The sequence below is a fragment of the Melopsittacus undulatus genome, chromosome 1 (genome assembly GCF_012275295.1).
Source record: "Melopsittacus undulatus isolate bMelUnd1 chromosome 1, bMelUnd1.mat.Z, whole genome shotgun sequence".
Lineage (NCBI taxonomy): Eukaryota > Metazoa > Chordata > Aves > Psittaciformes > Psittaculidae > Melopsittacus > Melopsittacus undulatus.
In genome coordinates this window covers 98,626,563-98,647,115 of record NC_047527.1, presented here as the reverse complement: position 1 = coordinate 98,647,115, position 20,553 = coordinate 98,626,563, and the positions used below count along the sequence as shown (strand labels likewise).

General features: G+C 41.8%; 1 protein-coding gene across 1 annotated transcript in view; it reads right to left on the bottom strand.

Annotated features, from left to right (window-relative positions):
* The window catches only part of MYL3 (myosin light chain 3), a 35,722-nt gene that overhangs the window by 8,098 nt on the left and 7,071 nt on the right, over window positions 1-20,553 (bottom strand). Inside the window, exons 2-3 of the mRNA XM_005143972.3 lie at window positions 4,877-4,904; window positions 213-362 (exon numbers count right to left, since the gene is read on the bottom strand). Of these exons, the coding sequence (XP_005144029.1) occupies window positions 213-362; window positions 4,877-4,904 (178 nt within the window). The remainder of the gene's footprint in view (window positions 1-212; window positions 363-4,876; window positions 4,905-20,553) is intronic.

Below are 20,553 nucleotides of genomic sequence, written 5' to 3'. Positions count from 1 at the left end.
ACGCACAAGACCATTAATTTATTCTTCTAAATTTGAGATTATATTAACTGCAAGATTACTTTTCCTTGTTTACTTTTCTGCTGGTGATTTGCAGAGGCTGTTCCAAATCCTTTGTTATTTCACAATCTTTCCATCAGAAAATGGATATCTCATCTGCTTCACAAAATTCTTGGAGTGATCTTTTTGAAACAAACACAGAGGAGGACACCAACCTTCTGGTTTGGGCCTGCCAAGCACTTTCAAGACCTCAGCCTGGGTGGGATTCTGCCCCAAAGCTCTCAAGACATCTCCACATTGTGCGTATGTGATTTTCATCTCAGATTTAGGAGTCCGGTCAAAGAGTGAGAATGCTTCCTTAAATTCTGGAAGACAAAAAGATAAAAAGAAAAGTGTGTCATGTTCCCACAGATCAAGTCAAAGCAAGGATAGACTTTCCCCCTAGCTAACTTTGTCTGACCCTTTTATTTTGCAGTTTGGGAACAAATTTGATGAGCTTTGTTTTTGCTGTTATCTGCAATGTTTGTGTTCCTCCTCCCCAGCATTTTCTGGTTCAATCAGGGAATGGAATCAGAGAGGTCAAATGCTCTTCTTATGGTATTTCCATCTCAGCTAACATCAAGAAGTGCAGAAAACCTTACAGAAATGGTTGGCCTTGAGAGCTTCCCAGCTCATCAAAAGCAGTCAGGATGGCACAGAATTCAATAGCAGTTTTGCTTGTTAGCTAACTGGATATTTTATTCAGCATTATACACTTAGAGAGCACTGGCATAGACTATTGAGATAAAGGAGTACCTCTCTTAGCAGGTAACAAGATATGACATGATAACCTGTTGGAATTACCACACAAGAAACAGTTGGGCAAGGGTGGAGGTATATGGAAAACCTGGATTCCCCAGGCACACTGATTGCTCAGGATTGCGTCTCTCTGCTGAAGTTGCAGATGAATTGCAGAGACCAAGGGGCATCTCAGTGTGCAAGCAACAGTAACAGGCTGTTACCATTCACTGACCGCATGGTCTATAGATGAACACAGATATCCCTTTGACTTTAAAGCTGTGAATCTCTGAATCTGCCCTTTGTCCTGCTGCTACTCTTCTGTATACATTTCCTTCCCACTCTCCAGTGAGGATTTTTATTCCCTAGGTCCTGACATTCAGCCATTCAGCCACGCATTCTGCTTGCTTGCCAGATTTTCTCCATCTTTCCCTTCTGAATTCCTTCTCCTCCTCATTATTCCACCTCTCTCTTTTTTCTTTTTTCTTCTTTGCTCATTTCTCTCTCTTTCCTTCTTTAGTGTTGGGTTTGCCTCCCCTTCTTTCTCCCTCTCTTTTCATTTGTATCATTGCACTCATATCTTACTCATTATTTCTTCATCCAACGCTTTCGAATGATGATGCCTTTTGCCGTTTCAGACTAATCAACGCTCACCTTGTTTATTTCTTTTAATCTTCGTTTTCCTCTCTCTTCCACTCTCCCTGACTCTCTCTCCTGGATCTTTGCCTCCTTGGCACCAGCCGGAGCCCAGGTCCCATTGGCAGCCCTCATTCCAGCAGAGGGCAATAGTGGATTTTCATGGGCTCCTTGTTGGCAGTGGAAGGGGGCAAAACCCCACCCCTAGCTCTGTCCTTTCCTGGAGGTCTCAGCAGCTGAGATGGGTGAGAAATACAGCTATCTCCCTGAGGTCCTCATCTGCCTGCCACTTACCTATTGCCTAAGCACCCTCTGCACCACCTCTTGAAGGTTCACAATTCATTTTCTTTTAAATTCAGATGTAACCACCTCCCACCAGAACACTACCCTGTGTGTTTGGACACCCCGTTTTGTCAATATACAAAAGCAGCCTATTTATTATTATTATTTGCATTTGCATTTGGATTTGCTGGGTTAATGCAAGTTTCCATCAAAGCAATGAAACCAGCCTGGCTATGGTCTACTTTGACCTCCTGCTAGCCACTAAACCATTGGCAGGAGCAGTGTATATTTTCATATGCCTAATTGCTACCTATCTTCTCATCTTGAATAGTTCATATTCTTCATTTTTCAGTAACTCAGGGGGTTGAAAAGGCCAGAAATCTAGTTTCATAAATACACATTACCAAAACCAATTAATTTCATTGGCAGCTGAGGCATAAGCATGTATAAAGATGGGTGTGTTACTCATGGCTTTACCCACAGACCATTCTTCTGAGAGTAACATTTTGAAGGCTAACATAAAAATGAATCCTTGCAGGAAAGTAAGTCTGATGCAATAACATCTTTTTCTCAGGAAAAGGAATAGGTTCTGGGTACCCTACAAGACAGGGCTGGAAAACACCTTGAGATGATTGTCTGTTTCTTCTCCACCACCTCAGTTCAGAATGAACTATCAGAAAGCCAGCTGTGTCAGCTGTGACATACTGACAGTCAGTAATACATATCACACGGGATAGACTTCTTACTGATCTAGTTTTACCTGACAAATCAGGAAGCATTTCATCTCACTGAGGAACCTAGGTCCTCATCTGGTCAACAGTGAGAGAAAGAGGTGATTATTATACATTACAGGTTTATATTTAAATATCCCCACTTATAAAGGCATGAGAGGTGACTTTGCTCTCCTGACAACTTAATGAAAGAAGAAATTTGACAAAATTAACAGTGCAATGCAGAGCAGAAAACGAACACAAAAAAAATGCAAGTGCAACTGAAACCTAGAAGAAGGAGAAAGCAGATCAAAAGGACATATTCCAGACCTTCTGCAAGTCCCAGCTCTCAAGTGATTTCAACAGCCAGTGTTGCAGCTATAAATCATGGTAAGTGGTGCTTGCTTTCTAAACTGTGTTATTAACACAAAATAAAATGGTCTCAAGCACTGGAATACTGATTGTCCACTTTCTTAAGTCAGTGGCACACTTCTTGTCAAGGTTTTGACTTGTGCAAACCAGTACAGAGAACAGAGTGTGCCAGGAGCAATCCAGGGACAACTATGGATTGTGCAGTATATATACTTCTACACCTAAAGCAACTAAGTTCTTCCAAAGAGTAAATATCTATCTAGCTGCTATTGATCTGTCTGCTTAATCATCTGTGAACCTAAGAACTTTCTACCTTCTAAAGGACAAGTGAAGAAAAACTAAAAAAGAGCCAGAAGAGATCAGAGGGAAGGAATTGAGCTGACTGATCAGCAGTGCTTTTCTGCTCGGTTCCCCAGGTGATGTTTAGGACATTAGGTACTCCTTCCAGCAACTCATGGCAGAACCTATGAACCAACTGTATAATTAACCCTGAGTGGATTTAATGTTTCTTCCCATTGCTAGTATACAATATAGCTCTGCTATGTTGTGGTAGCTAATACGGAAGTGTCATAGCCTTTCCCACACAGATGATGTTATCTGCTTCCTTCCCCATGGCTTTCCCTTTAATATGTCAAGGACACCCTATTTCATAAGTCCTGTACTCCCAGCTTTTCTCTGTGTAAGCAGTAAGTACAGCTAGACCAGAAGGCAGCTGTAAGAAGAAAATTAAAAAGATGCTACTTCCTGTTTCCAGAGATGCTCTGCATCTGCTCTAGACTTGTTACCTTTTTTGACAGACCTAAGTTTTCTCCAGATTTGTCATTTCCTAGCCATGCCAGTGGGCTGGTAGCCAGACAAGCATCCCAATTTTTTCTGAATAAGTCTTTTTCCATTTTCTGATACAGTCTTTAGAGCTAGTTATCCTCAGGGAAGAGAGAAAATAAAGCATAGAAACTAGGTGGGTCCTATCCAATCCCCAAAACATTAACTGATGAGAAATCAACTGTTGTGTGCTGCTGGTATAGTTCAGAGGTTTGTGGCTCAGCATTGTGCCTCTTGTACTGTTCTCCCATGACTTTGGGACCAGAAAAGGTACAGCCTCCCAGAAATGAATAGTTGGCTCCAATCATGAGTTACTTTTGATCTGCTGTTAACAAATAGAAACTAAGCCAAACCCATTAAGGGGAGGTGGAGAGAGAAGGGGGATGGTTGAAAATCCCAAGGCAATGCTGGAAGTCTGCAGCCAAGCATCAGTCTTTAAGATATTATGGCACTTGGTTCCAGTTCAGAAAATCCTTCCTACTGTATGTCCTCTCTAAATCAGCCTGACTGGATTTCATGGTCGGGTTTTCTTCATCTGTTCTAGTTAACCCATTTTCTGATACCATCTTTCATAGTCTCTACCAAGTTCTGCCAAGTGTTTAGAGACCAAAACAAAATTCTGCCAGATGTTTGTGACTCCATCCATAGATTATCCTTTAAGTAAAAAGCAAACTGGTGGTTGAGGAAAAAGGGGAGAGCTGCAGTGGTAGTGCTCATAGGACTTCATGCATGAGGTTTTAGTATCACTTTCTTGGGCTGGGACAAAGGTTTCAGAAACAAATGCTGATGTTTTGCTTTGAAAGAAAAAGAATGACATCGCTGTCATTATTTGCTGGTTTCTGGGGAGCTGTTCCTAAACTGTAACACATTAAATTCCGATTGAATACAGGGAAAATTTCTCAAAAGCAGAGTTGGGAGACTTTTGCTTGAAAGGATTGACATATTGTTAGTGGGATTTTTAAAACAAAGAGCATATTTGGACTGAGGTTTTGGAGTGGGTGGTGCTGATGGTTCTTTTTTGTTTTTTCCTCACTGGAAGTGGAGCTGATATTTGCTTTATTAACAAGTACCTACTCTGCATGGTGCGTGACTTTCCCCTTTTTCTCTTGACCAAGTCAACAGAGGATTTGGAGGAGGGAAGGAGCATGAGCAACACCATGAATTAAAGCACAGCCTCCTCAAGGCACCTCAAATACCACACCTGTGTTCACCCCAGCACTTGCCAGCATGTACCAGTAACAATATTTACTGTGCGCAGAAAAGAAACACATCTTCCTCACCTTCAATCTGATCAGCAGTGAATTCAACCTGAAAAAAACAAAGAATAACAGCCAGATAAAACCCAGAAAACAGAAGCAAATAAGAAGAAAACTGGTTTAGTCTTTGTTATATGATTTTGGGCGGTTTTGAGGTCCATGAAAGAGACTTACTTATAATACCAAGACAATAATTTTATAGAGCCTAAAAATTCTTGTTTTTTCCTCCTCCACCTTCACTAGCCCCACCTTTAGGGACTCTGCCCTCAGCATCAGGCTTCAGATGCCCTTTATTCTTCTGCTGCTCTTGTGTTCCTTCTGTAGTCTCTTTCCTTTATCCCAAGTGACTCCCCACTGCTCACACCCTCTCCAGAGATGATTATGGTAGCAGCAGGCTACCTTCCTGAAAGGATTTTATCTGTAGACAAATGGGGATCCATAGTTTTTTCCAGTGAAAGAACTAAGGGTTTTCAAGTGAAACTGGCACAAATCAGGCTCAAAGGAAAGTGAAGGAAGTGGGTTTTTTTTGCTCTAATGGCTGCATTGTGGAAAGCTGGTTATGGGATACTGTGGATGTTCGCAGTCTACATGTGTGTAAAAAATCATGGGACCATTTCAGGGAAAAGTAATATATTTCTGTACAGTACAGAATATACTAAAATACATAGAAGTGTCTGTGCAAGGTTTAGGGCAGTGTTTTGGGGAAGTTTTCCCCAGTTCTTGTACCTTTTCCAAAAGTATCCTCTAATAACCACTGCTGTACTACACTGGAGAACTCTCTGAACCTTGCTCTGGCTCTGCAATATGTATCATTTTCTTATCACTTCATATTTCAACCTGTTCCCTAAGTTTTGGGGTTGTCATGCTCCGTATTTTTACCTGGCACAGCACTCTAGCAGCTCTAGACTCCAAAAATGCTACAAGATGCCAAAAGGCTGCTGCTGAGCTCAAATGAAAAAGAAGGAAAACCAATGCCAATGTGAGGTCCAAGCTTCTGCATGAACAGGCACAGGACAACAATGTGAATTTACACCAGAATTTACACTTGCATCTGCAAATCAACAGGTTGGGGACATCCCTGCAGTGCAAGAAGACAGCAGATTGCCCTTATGATGAATACATAAATAAAGAGAAACCATATTTTGTTATGCATAAACATATAAATGAATATGTGCAAAGGGAAACACCTAACAGTACATGAATGGATGCCCTTGGAATCATTCCTCTGAAATAGACTCAGAATCATAGAATGATCTGGATTGAAAGGGAGCTTAAAGATCATCTAGTTCCATCCCCTTTGCCACAGACAGAGACACTTATACCCCTCCCCAACATATGTACAACCCCACACATTTTGTGTTAGATTTTCCATATGAAGCTGACCACCTTTCATTTTTTAGTGTCAGGTTTTGTTCCTTGGTAGCAAAGCATCTAAGTGGAAAAAAGGCATAGTGAGAACCTCAGACTCCTTATTTCCTTGTTTCAAGGTGAAATGCAACTTGACTCATCCCTTCATCTGCTTGGGGTTTTCATAATATTAAAGGATGGAGCTGTTGTTACTCCCCACTCCCTAGCCAGGATGACTGTGTCATAGCAGAGCATGACAACACCAATCTCTTCATTTCACCCAGGGTTCAGTGAACAGCTCCAAGACACTTCTCTGTCTCCAGATACCCTGAGCAGCAAGAGGAGCTCTAGCATGCATAGGGCCTACAGGTCAGATATAGACAGCCTAAAACTCATATATCTGACCAGTGACCTCCTTATCTCTCCCTAACTAGTGTTTCTGAGCATCTTCTGGCTTAGGACAAGAAAGAACTAGAAAATATCTGGTGAACTTGGAAGGCGGGACTCAACACTAATCCTGCAATTATAGAAAATCAGGCCACTATTTTTCTGTCTGCCATCTTCACTTTTTACCTGAACTAGCTCATTCAGGGGATTACCACTTTGTTTGAAATTCTCATTCAAGATTTATCTTGAATGAAATCAAATCAATAAAATAGCTACCAAAGTGACATCTAGGAAGCTGTCTGGAAGAAAGTATATAACTAATGCAATAAAGGAGCCCCCCAGAAGAATAGCAATGCTCTTCCCTTTTCTAACACATGAAGGGGTACAAACTCATATTTTTCATTAACTGTAGAATCATAGAATAGTTAGGGTTGGAAAGGACCTTAAGATCATCCAGTTCCAACCCCCCTGTTATGGGCAGGGACACCTCACACTAAACCATATCACCCAAGGCTCTGTCCAGCCTGGCCTTGAGCAGTAACAGAGATGGAGCATTTATTACTTCTTTGAGCAACCTGTGCCAGTGCCTCACCACACTCACAGTAAGTAACTTCTTCCTTATATCTAACCTGAATTTCCCTTGTTCAAGTTCAAACACGTTCTATCACTACAGTCCCTGATGAAAATTACAGTCATCTAGATTGAGTCCTATACCAAATCCACATAGTGAATGATAAATAAATACACATCAGGGAATACATTTATACCGGTGCATTGTCAGCAGCAGCCTTATGCCCAATGTATCTAATTATATCAAGCTTTGAGAATCTGACTGAAGGTAGTCGCATATTGAATTTATTCAGCTTCAATAGCCAACGTGTGTGAAATACAGCCAGAGCTGTTGGCAACTCATATTTAAATCACTGTGGTGGATTGCTCTTGGGAAAGAACTCATCACAGTTACACTTAGATTAGACATTCAGATGTGTCAATGACCCCACATGTGCTTTATATCAATAAAAGGGAATGGGCACTTGTAGGGTGTGATTTGACTTGGTTTAAGTCTATAGCTGGGGAGAAGGTTAGTTATGCTCTCCTTTTCACTCAGTGGATCAATCAGTTCTCTGATGATGATAAAAGAATGTGGGCAACTAGCAGAAATGTAGATGTCCTTTTCTGATCTGATAACTCCCACTTGGAAAGCTTGAGGCTAGACCTTTGGCAGACTGCAGATCAGGACAAACCGTGCCAGAGCAAAAAAGAATGACTGTGGCTGGATCAAAAGGAACGTTTGAGCTGAAGGGCTGAGTATGCCTCACTTCTAATCATGGCCTTATAAAAACACCACACAGAGCTGGAGTACCATGCGTGACAACTGGCAAGACAGGGCAGACAGTTTGACCAGACCTACCACCCAGGCACAGCTTCCTCTCAGGAAAGCTGCAGATATGTGTGGGTGGCAGCTGTAGTATTTTCTCCCTTCTCAGCACATACCACCATGGAGTTGTAAGGAAAGACAAGTCATTATTTGCCCAGCCACAAGGTATCATTGCAGACAAATGGAACAAAGTCCAGGCTGTATCTAGACTGAAGACGGCTGGGGTTTTATTTTCCCTCTCCTCTTCCTCAGAACGGTGTGAGCATACAAAACCAAAGTAATCTCTGTGTACCAAGAGCAAGCGGGTGGAGATGTCCATGAGAACTGCTCTGGAAACCGCAGGCAAGAGGGATTCAGAAGACAAGCAGTAAAATTAGATTCAGACCAAACTAAGCAGTGGGCAAATGAATCTCAGGGCATTGTACCCACAGTGACCTATATCCATGCTTTAGGCATCTCTGTCTGCTGCTTTAATGCAATGGGCAGCCATGAGAGTGAATGCCTCCAGGAGTATGTCTGATGCCCACTCCTGCACCAGGCACTTACACTGCTACACACCAGCATCACCCCACACTTCACTGAGCTCTGTCAGCAAAGCAGCCATCATCACCTGAAGCTGGAGGCTGCAAAACCTATTCTCAGTCTTAATGTGAATTTGCTTTCCCATATGTGGTTTTACATTCTCCACTTCCTTGGAAGCAGACTTGTGGTTTTGTTTATTTGTTTGCTTGTTTGTTTGTTTTAAATACACTAGTACTTCAGAGCAATTGATTTTCTCATGGATTTTTCCTGCTGGCAATTGAGGTTTTAAAGCAAAGGCATTGCTATGGGTGCCAAGCATCCACAGCACAGCCAAGCATCCAAGCATGGCTCACTGTAGTAGTGTTTGATGCTGCTGACTGCTAATATCTTTCCACTTGTGTCCTGTCCTTGTGTGGGCCATGCTACATGTTCTTTAAAGACACCAGATGTCTGAATAAAAATTTTTCTATAACAAACTGGAAATATGATGCCAGTTTTCCTGGTCTTTTGGCAATCTTGGCTTGAGGGGATCATTACCTGGCCACTGGTTCTATCAACTGTAGCCCTAATGCTACTGTCCTCTGCCTGAACCATTAAGCTGGTTTTGTTCCAGAGACACCAGGAGGGATGCATGCACCCACTGGTACTGCTAAGGTCATTCACAGCTTCATATCTCAGTGAATTTTTTATAAAGCCATAGTATCTCAATCAAGGACATAACCCTGTGCATGATAAATCAGACATAACTAAGCCTGAAATAAGTCCTATTAATAAAACTGTTGCTAACCAGCAGGCAAGAGGTTATCTGGGGCAAGCATTTAGACAATGCAAGCAAGGAGCCCCTCCAAAAAAAGGAACAATATACCTCTTGTTTCATAGTACACTGAGGAATCTTAATATAAACAGCAAGGTTTTCACTTAACCAGGAATAGTTTTGGAGAAGGAGAAAGGTTTTTTTTTTTACTGTGCTCTCAGGAAACCGATTTAGGAGGCAGAAATGCAGCAGATGGAAAGAGGCCCAGAAGGCCATCAAGATCAGTATCTTTGTGTTGAGGTTACATTTGTATTTCACAAGTATGTGTTTTTTTTTCCACTAAGACCTTTTTAAACCTATTAATACACATAAGCCTATCACTTTCTGCGCAGAGCATTTATGATGTACGCAAACTCCTCCACTGCCCATGGGGAAACTTTGACATGTGGTCAAGTTTCATACAGCTCCATTCTTCCCTGTTGTTTGATAGTCACTCCTGATTATCACCTCCTCTTCCTTCTGAAACTCTTTTAGTACATTTAGATTTAGCTCCCGAGGTTGCCCTAAGGACTTTCCTCATTATTTCTACTCTGGTCATGGTCTGATGGGAGGGAAGTTATGATACAACATACAGACATTGACTAGTATAAGAGCACATGACAGTACAAGATCCTCTACCTAGTCTTCATGGGGAACAGCTAAAATATAATAAACATTTTGAAGAATGGAAACACAACCATAAAACTCTACTGATACTCTACTATTTCAGGTTTTCATTTGGTCCCCAGCTTTTTCAGAACAAAAATTATTGCAAGTTGAATTGAAATGATAGGTCATTTTGGAATGGTAGAAAATACATCATTTGGGAGTTGAATAAAGGACTGAATCTTTGGCCTTTTACAACACTTAACTATACTGATAATGAAAGTTAAGTGAAAATAGAATTCAGCCATTATTTTCAGCTGAATTGGTGAAGCCTTTCATAAATTCCTAGTATCCCAGTTTGGAAGGGACCTCAGGGATCATCTGGTACAACCTTTCTAGGCAAAGTATGACCTTCACTAGATGGCCCAACATCTTGACCAGTTCAGTCTCAAAATTATCCAACACTGGGAAGTCACCACTCTCTGGGGAGATTATTCCAGTGCTTATTGTTCTCATTGTGAAAAGTTTTCCTCTTGTGACTAGTGGAATCTCCCCAAGAGTGACTTGTTCCCATTACCCTTCATCTTTCCAAGTGACTGTCATTAAATGATATGTATTTCAAGATCCAGAAAATGATGCAAAGCTTTTGTCAAGCTCATGCAGAGGATGCTGCTATATAAGGAAATACACAAGCATTTTTATTCCCCAGCCTGCACTCTATTCCACCAGATGATGGTCACCTTGAATCTTTCTTTTATCTGTGTTTCCCATGAGCTTAAAAATTATAGCAGTATATCACCATTGCTCCTACTATAACTTCAGCAAACTTTCTAACTTCCAGATCCCTACTTTATTTTGGAATAAGCCTGAATGACGTCTGTCAAGTTGTCGCTTTTGATTCACCTGCTCTCTCAAGAAGTAGGTGAAAAAGCCTTCTGTGAAGACAGAGCAGACTCACCTTCAGCACTGATGCTCTGTGTCCTCAGCCTGAACTAAAGCTCTGGGTGGCATTGCTTCTTGATTTCTCATAAACACCTTCTGGGGTTGAAGGAGCAGAGCACTTTTCAATCACTGTGCTTTTCCAGCTCTAGTAGTAGTCTATAAATTGATAGTGCCTTTTCTTGTATGAGGAATATGTTGCCATAACTTTCTGGAGTATAAACGGAAATTCCAGAGCCTCAACAGGAGAATGACACAGCCACTTTGGCAAACTGAGACAGCTTCTGGCAATGGCCAGGACCAGAAACATAAAACACTTTAAAGACTGACTGCTCTTCCTGTAGCACCATGGTTTTGGAGTATCCAACCATTGACAGCTGGCTTCCAGCCTTCTTTGCAATTTCCCCCCTTCACCAGCCTCACCAGCAGATGTTTATTCAGATGTTCACAACCATGGAAGAAATTAGGAAACCTAAAAAAAATACTCTCTGTTAAATCCTGGATAGGAGCCTGGGATGTAGGAGAGGTCAGACTGTGCTTTCTGCTTGAAGTAGACAATAGCTCATGGGTTGGTTCTTTAATGAGAAGAGCCTCAAAGATACAGCTTGCAAACCACATTGCAACACTTCCTAGAGGATTCATACTCTCAAACCTCCTGGTAAGAAGGTGCTAAGAAGAAAAAGTTCCTTCTTTCAATCCACATCCATGGGCACAGGTGTACTCCACAATTTTACACATAATTATGGAACAACATTGCACTTGTGCCCCTTGCAAAATGACCATCTTAAAATGGAAGGTCTCCAACAGGACAGGGAAGTTAATCACCAGATAATACATTTGATGGATATATTGAGAAGTGCCCAGGAAAAGAGAAACTCTTCTGTATTTCATTTGACAAACAGCTTAAGAAAGAAAAAAAATTAGGCATTATTATGATCATTATTATTATTACACTTATTATTTTGATATATAAAGTCCTTTCTCTTTCATTTCCAAAATGAAATGTTTTGCCTTGTAAATACTGGCAGCTTTTTCTTTATTATGTTTTATTTTAAATTCAAATGTTTTCCTGTTGAAGTGGCATATTTTGTGTAAAATTGACTTACAGATCCTCACTCCTCTGTATTATATCATTCCAAACCCTACCAAAACAATTCTTTTGGGGCTGAATAAATGCATTTCAAATGGCCAAAAAAGGATTTTTGTGGATTTTTGAAAACTCCTGAAAATTCAAGCTACTTACTTCTAATTTCCCCACCAAGCCTAAAAACAACCACCCTTTGCAGAATTAATTTTCTCTCAGATTGCACAGTTGTGTAACTCCTCCAGGTTTCTCACTGACGTGTCAGTCACTCTAGCAGTAAATGAGACCATGTGAGACATTAAGTTGGCCTTGGTAAAATAAGCTTAATGGGTCTCAGGAAAAGAGTAGCAGAAAGGCATCTGTAAAGCAGACTCCTGGAAGATAAGGAGTCTATTTAGAAGATAAGAATCATATAATCACAGAATGGTTTGGATTGGAAGGGACCTTAAAGCTCACCCATTTCCAACCTCCTGTCACGGGCAGGGACACCTTCCACTAGATCAGGTTGCCCCAAGCCCCATCCAACCTGGCCTTGAACACTGCCAGGGATGAGGCAGCCACAGCTTCTGTGGGCAACCTGTGCCTGGGCCTCACCACCTCACTTCACAGGATCTCACCACGCTCGTATATCACACCTCCACCTACATGGAAGCTGAAGCTGTTTCTCATACACAGCAAGGTCCACCAGGAAACAAAAGACCTTAGCAAAGTACTTCCACCATCAATACCAGACACCAAAACCATCTACCATGCTTTTCTTCTTCCAGGGTCCAGTCTGACAGTGCTTTGCAGCCCAGAAACACATGCAAAAGAGCTTCAGTGTCCTGGGTAAGAAATACTAAGTTTTTCCCAGACACAACCCTAAACTGTGGGGCTCACACAGCAGCACGATGCAAACATCACACTCCCCCAGTTCTGTCCCAGAGATGTTATCTCCATCATCAACATTGCAGCCACCATCACCCCAACCCCTCCCAGGGATGGAATGATGCCAGCCCCTGGCAAATCCAATCTATCCTTACGCACTTGCAGCTCTCACAAAACCAAACAGTAGCTGAACCTGTTCAAAATATCACATCCCCTGTCTTGAAAAAAAAAACCAACCAAACCACCCAATCAACAGGATTAAGCTGCCAAAGAGTTACCATGATAACGTGCTGGCAAGGGAGAGAGCTCTTCTTTTGTTTCACAAAGCTGACATGCACAGCACATATGCTGCTCCCAAAACAATCACACTGTAACCCAGCTCAGGTTTCCAAAAGGCCAAAACTTCTCTGTAGAAAAACTGACAGCACAAACTTGTATCTGCCATACTTCATACTCTGGGGGTTGGATTTGGTTGTTTCATTTTGTTTTGTTTTGTTATTATTTTCCAAAGCAGGATGTTATTCATTGTGAGCTGGAAACCAGCATGCTCTGATCATACTGTGTAACTGCAGTCATACTGGCTGTTCCTGCCAGTCTCCAGCATCACCAGGGAGATTTAGTCCGAAAAGATGAGCCCCAGCTGGAGGGTTGGTCAAGAAGATGGAAATTTTAAATCTTGCCCTTTTATTGAAATTTCAAATTCTGTTGGTAAAAAAAGAAAGGAGAAACCCTTTCCCTCTCCCTGCCACCACCACGAGTTTCTCATTTCAGTTCAGTCTGCTGGGGTCCTTTGATTTAGAGGTTTATTTATGTAGAAAGAAGCCAAATCTGGAGTTTCATACAACCACAGTTGGAGCTGATGTTTCAGGGTTTTGGTTTGGTGTCTTTTTCAGTCCTCTTACAATGGTGTCAATGTCCAAATCCTGATCATACTAACAAGTGCTTTGACCCGTGATGTTTTTTTCCAGACTTTGCAGCAGAACCTGCCAGGTGACACTGAAACTTCCGAGACCCACAAGCACTGTGCATGTCCTGTAGCCTTGGTCCCCAAGGCCCTTTTGTGTTCCAAACAGCCAGTTCCTGCCATCGTATGCAAGGACGTAGGCAGATTCAGTCTCTGTGTTTATAAAGAGCTGTCACCAAGCAGCATGATATTTGAGGACATTTAATTTCTGGGCAGAGGGGGGTGTATTTGGAGAGGGTTGTTCTTTCGCAACCATTAAGTGAAAGGGAGAGAACATTTCTATCACTGCCAGCCAGTGACTGCTACCTAGTAGTACTAACCACAAACAGTGAAAAGTTTGAGCTATTTTCTTAGGAACATTTTCTTTTTTCTTCCTTTTTTTTCGTTGCCTTTCTTTCTTCCTTCTTTCTTCTCCCCTCCCCCTTCCAGCACTCAGCAGTTATTGTCAGGCTGCTCTTAACCATAGTGGGGTTTTCCATGTCACTTTATTTTATTTCCCTGCTCCCCATTGCTGTTTTTTTTAGGTTAGGTGGCTTACAATCTGGTTTGTTTTTTGAAGATCATTCACAGAGGCAGACTTCTCACAGTAGATTGTTCTGTCACGTCTGCCCAGTGGCTGCAATGTTCCACTGCTTCCCAGAAAGTACAATCGATGGATTGTCACTGTTTCTATTCTGGGCTTTGGATGCCTAGGTTTGCTGGAGCAGAGCAGCTTTTGCAGGCTGGAGGTTGGGTAGGCTCCTTCTGGGTTGCAGGCTTAGTGCCACGTCCCTTTCCAGCACATTCCCAGTGGGGTGGGCTGCAGGTTTGGCTCTCCCGCACCTATTAGAGGGCTGAAAAGGGGGCACTGGACCCTAAGTTGACCATTCAGGCACCTTGCATGGGTATGGTGTGTGGTTGCACATGCACCAGGCATTTGGATAAAGAAAAACCTCATTGGGGTGTGCATAGGGGTCAGCATTTGCTCATCTATATGTATGAGTGTATATCCATGTGTACTGATTCATAGGTACATAAAAATATGCATAAATTCACATTAATTCCTTTCCTACATACATGTCTATGCACACATGAATATAGTATATATTTCTATACATATTTTTTCTACATTCATATGTATACATATATAATCATAGAATGGTTTGGATTGGAAGGCACCTTGAAGATTTTCAAGTTCAAACACTTTCCACTAGACCAGATTGCTCAAAACTTGTCCAACCTGGCCTTGAACACTGCCAGGGATGGGGCAGCCACAGCTTCTCTGGGCACCATGTGCCAGGGCCTCACCACCCTCACTTCACAGAGAACTTCTTGGTATATATTGTATGGATAACTCACACTGACTACCATATTCACATATCAATCCCCAAAGCAGCTAGAGAAACCAGAAGTGAGACACGATGGTTTACAAAGGACTGGCATAAATCTGCCCTTTTTTAAAACCTTTCAAATTCAGAGGCCAGGATCTGTTCGATTTAGGGCACAGATCTTTGGAAATGTAGGATGCTAGTATCAGGATAAACCAGCATGAGTGTATGCATGACTGGAGAGGGCTGTGCTGACTGACCCCTTGGTGGGAATCAGTCTGTGATGTGGACATCATTCATGTGTAAAAGCTCCTAAAGCTTTCCTGATCCCTGTTATGAGTGGCAGTAACACGCAGTTCCCTGGCTATGGCCAAGATTCTGGGAAGCAGCTATTTCATCAAAGAGAGCTGGGCTGCAAGCTGACTGTATACCCTGAACATAGCAGGATGATCTCAGTTTATATTTAGGTGAGTCTCTTTCTGCCTGTCTGCTTTTTTATAATTCAGATTGCAGATAGGACGGGGGAGGGAACAATGATATCTGAGATACATGCACTGAGATAATGAGACATGAAACTTAACCCAAGAAGGAAATTTGCTTAGGAGGGAAAAAACCAGCCAGCATTCTGGAGATTTTATTGGCATTGCCTCTCTACTAATATTACATCAATTTCCTTTCCCATATTTCTTTCCACATCTTTACACTGGCTAGCAGATGATGAATTTATACGTATACATATATAATATTGTTGGGAAATATGTTTTGACATTGCTTTGTTGTTGCTGGTTTTAGTCATACCTGGGCTTTAACCAATACTTTTGCCACTTGGAAACCTTACAGCTAAGTCTAAGCAAACAGGTCAGTCCCTGGGCTGGGGGAGGAAGGAAGATGGAGGAGCTCACTACTAGTCTAACATCAGAAAGCTCTGTACTTTGAGATCATTCAGAGCTACTGTAGCTTTAGGAGAGACTGGGATGATTCAGACCCAAAGTCCCACAGCCTATGCAACAAGGTGGGCAGATCTCATCAGCAGGAGCCTTGTGCATAGAAAGGCAGCAGAAGCTTTTCCCATGCTCTTGGTCTTGGTACAGAGGTAACCAGTTACCCTACTCTTACCCAGTCCAGAGCAGGTACCCACCACACACCTCTACCTGAAAATCAGTGTAGATACACTCCGCCTTTTCCTGCTGCCAAGAGGAACTGCTCCATAGCAGTTTCTAGGTATTTATATCAGCCCTACTCTTCTAACACTCAAAATCCTTCATGAAAGCCCATCCAGATCTGTAATTATCAGTGGCCCCACTTTGCATCTGGAACATGCAAGTGCAGAGATAGGTCTTTACCCAAGGTGACTGCTCCCAAGGTCACCATCAGGGCTTGCACAGCAAAGCTGAAGGACTCTTTCACTTGGGAGTCCACTTTCTATGGAGATGCATTGTCCTTGCTCAGCACATCAAAGACTTGGTGACAATTTGGTAAGCAACCTGGAAAAGGATGGGGTGCAGGACCATGAGAGAAAGCAGCAATCATGATCTGGCTCTGAGTCATGTCTCCATCCAACTTACAACCTGTGTGGCTCCACTCTCCATGGGGAACACCTGCTAACAACTTTTTCCATCCTGGCACCTCTGCCCACACTAACATCTTTGCAAAAGTTAGGGGAAACCCGACATTTCTGTTTCTATTAAGAGCCACGGTTTCTCTCCACCCCCATCCCTCCTATAGCTACTCTCAATATTTTTTCCCCTTCTCCAAGTTAAGATTTAACTGGTTTATGAGACGAATAAATACTCTGTCTCTACAGTCCAGCCTTCCAGCAACTTGGGAAAAGTGAGCAGTTAGCACTTTGGCCAGAGCCTTCTGCATGCTCTGAGCTGTGCATTTAATTTAAATTTAATAGTTATTGCACGTTACACAAATGGTGATTAAAACCATATTGATTGAGGTTTAGCAGCTATGTGAGATATGCAGATCTTATTACAGAGTTGCTCCATATCCAGACTGCACTTTTTATAACTCCCTGCTCATCAAGGGGCAGATTGGAGAGAGAATGAAAGGAAAATGCAAGGTTGGGAGGCACAGGCTGGAGAGACAATGGTAAGGTTGTGGATCAGGCAGCTCTCACTTGCTTCCCATCTCTCATACACACATCCATAGTATGAGATCTCCACACTGATGTCCTGCTGACCTACCCATCTATAAATCAAAGTAAACCTACATTATGCAAATATTTTTTGCATATATAGACATGCAAACAAACCTACAGAGGCCACATCCATGCCAAGTGCTGGAGAAGCAGAAAAATATGTTGGCTGAGATCTCAAAAGATAGATTTCTCTGGTAGGATGTATTGTTGTAAGGGCTTTCTAGCTCAGGACCTGCTGTACAGCCATGTGAAAACCCCACAAACTGTCAAAAAAAGGTGCAAACCCTTTTGAACCACCTATTTGCTTTTGCACAGCTCTTTGCTTTGCACAATTTTCTCAGTTTGCATGCTTCACACAGAAGCAAAAAGCAGTGCTAGTAAATACTACAGAGACATGGAATATATAATTTTTAAGGTGAGACAGATAAAGATATGAAACATGCAGGATTACAAGAGGAAATGTAAGGGGAAAAGAACCCCAACAAATAAACAAGCAAACAAAACCCAAAAAAAACAACCCTAGACATGCTTGCAGAAAATCTTAGTCTTACTATGATGACCTCAAATGGCTCAATAAATCTGTGCTACCCTTGGGCAGGGTTTACCCAGTGCCACAGGCTTTTCTTCTGTGTTAGGAAAATAAAGTTAATGGTGTTTAAGACCCTCTATAGAAATCACCTCCTTTACATGAAAGACTAAGGAAAAACATGTTCAAAACATCAAGCTGTGCTCGTTCCTCTCAGCAACCCAGATACAGACTGAGAAAGCTGCACATTTTGCTTTAAATGCTTCAAGGCCTGAGGATTCAGTAATGCTGCAACTCTGAGATATTTCAAATAAAAAAGAATTTATGAAACCTCATAGGTTTTCACCTCTACATCCTTCAGACCAAGCTGAGCTGTTTACGAGTTTGATTTTGTACATCTCTACATCTCCGTGCCACAGACATCAGATATTGCAGAAAAGTTATTTTTTGGCATATGCTTAACAAAGACATGGAAGAACCTAGAAAAAAAAAATATTTTTTAAAATCATACTCCTAAATCTTTTAAGGTGCCACTGAGAAATTTCCAAATTTTAAGGGAAACAGTAATTTTGATTAAGAAAGAAAACATTTTTGGGTTTTGTGTTCTACTTTATGACAGTTTAGTTGGAAATGAAGGAGGAAAAACTGTTCCAAGATTGGTCAAAATGTTCTGTTTTGCCCAAACTGAAGTAGTTTCAACCATTAAAAAATTCTGAGTATTTTTTTATATAAGAATGAAAGAACCCTCCAAAATTAATAGCTGCTTCAGATCAAAAGAAAGAAAAAAGAATCTAAATAGGGAATTGACTAAAAAAAGCTGAAACTGGTAATTTTCTTGATCCTTTTAGGTTTGGTTTTGTTGTTTTTTTTAAAGTCCTTGCAAAATCTGTGTGTATTTGCAAAACATTCTGGTACCACCATATTGCACTTTTCAAGTCTCCTTGAAAAGTATTTTTACGAGAAATGTCACCCAGCTCTGTGAACAAGAGAGATATACAAAGATAGCCAGACTTTCATTGGCCCAGAAAATTAGTTTGGAAAGCTCCTTTGCTTTCCAGCACTACGCGGATTTGGCCCTAAGAATGAGTGGAATATACCACAAAGAAACCCTTTTGCTGTGTTTTAATGCATACTTGCTCAACATCTTACTGTTTCTTCTCTGCTCTGTACCCTGGCCCGCATCTCTCCTGGGAATCATCTCTTCTGGGGATGCTACAGCCCCGGTGACTTGAGACATCTCACATCCCCTTTTCTGATGAAAGGTTCCCTTGGATCAATTCCTTACACTCTCAGGCACTGATTCATGGCAGGGGGGTTGGAACTAGATGATCTTGAGGTCCTTTCCAATCCTAACTATTCTATGATTCTGTGATTTCTGTTAAGCAAGCTGCCAAACTCATGTCAACCTGGGGCCAGTGTCTCTGAAAGGACAGACAGGAGGCAGAAAGGTGCTCTTTCCACTCTTAAAAGCAGCTCCAGCCTGCCTGGGAATATTCTGTGCTCACAGACTGATATAAAGCGTGATAAATAAGAGAAAAAAAAAGATCAGAGCTGCCTTTAGAAACGAGCTATGGCCACATGGCATTTTAATTATGCTTATCTTTGGGGTCCACTCAGAAGCACTGAAGCAAATTGTTAATGGGGCATTGACCCCATTATAAGCTTGGCCATGATTTTTATGAGCAAGGCAGCATGTATCAGCAACTAGCTCCTGAGAAAACTTCTGTGGTAGCTGCATATAACAGCCTTTCCTAATCAGGGAGGCTTTGGAGAGGGAAGACAGACCTGACAGCATCCTCTAGCTTTTCCTCACAGTGCACACTTGTGTGTGTGCAATGTGTATGACATCAGGCCTCTGCACTCACTGCTATGCAGAGGGGGCAAGACACTGTGTGAGAAAGCACCATTTATAAAGGGAAAGTGCTATGCCATGGACTTTAGCTGTTGTGAATTTGGAGGAGAATCCCTCAAGGAGGATGACACTTCCTCAGCTCTCATGCAAAGCAATTGTTGACTGGCATGACCTGAAATCCACAGGTCATGTTCTTCATAGAAAGGACCACAGACTACTGAGTTTGGATTCCCTTCAGGTTTGTAGACATGACAGATGGGAAAGACGCAGGACTTTCTTTCAGACATGGCAGTGATTTCTCATGTTCAGGGTCCTGCTGATCTGTTCTCCTCCGTGGTCAGCCCAGAGCCAGGGTTTTGGAGTAGGTCCATAATTTCTTTTAGAATAGGGTCTTCGGCAGAGCTGCTAACATTCAGCAGCCAATGTCTATATTGTGGAAAAGTTACAGACTGGTAAAAATCCAAAGCAGTGAATTTCTACCAAAGCAGTGCTATACAGCACTGTAAAACCAAATAGTTTTTTATTGGCTTGCTTCCTGGCACAGTCCAGCTCTGGCAGTACTCTACTGGTGAGCACCAAGTATTTGCAATTCATATCAGCTGGGGCACAAAAATGAGCTGCCAGGGCTCTTCACTACATCCAGATCATGGCTTGCATATGCTTATACTTCAATGGGCCCTCTGCCACTGCTTTATTTCATCTACCTTAGATGCTCTCCTTCTTCTGGCGAAATGAATAAACTTCTAGCAGTGCCTATTAACAGCTGTGATTGATAGGAGCTTGAAGAGAATAGCTTAACCTTGAATATCTAACTTGTAGATGACTGAAATACATCAAGAGAATCTCACTTTTGATCTTCCTTTCTTTCTTTGTCCTTAGGCCCAAAATGCTTTTCCCTAACCAGAATCTTTCGGCTCAAGCAGAGCTCATCTGAGTCAAAATCTGCATATAGGATGTCAGATTAGATAATTAAACAGACTTAG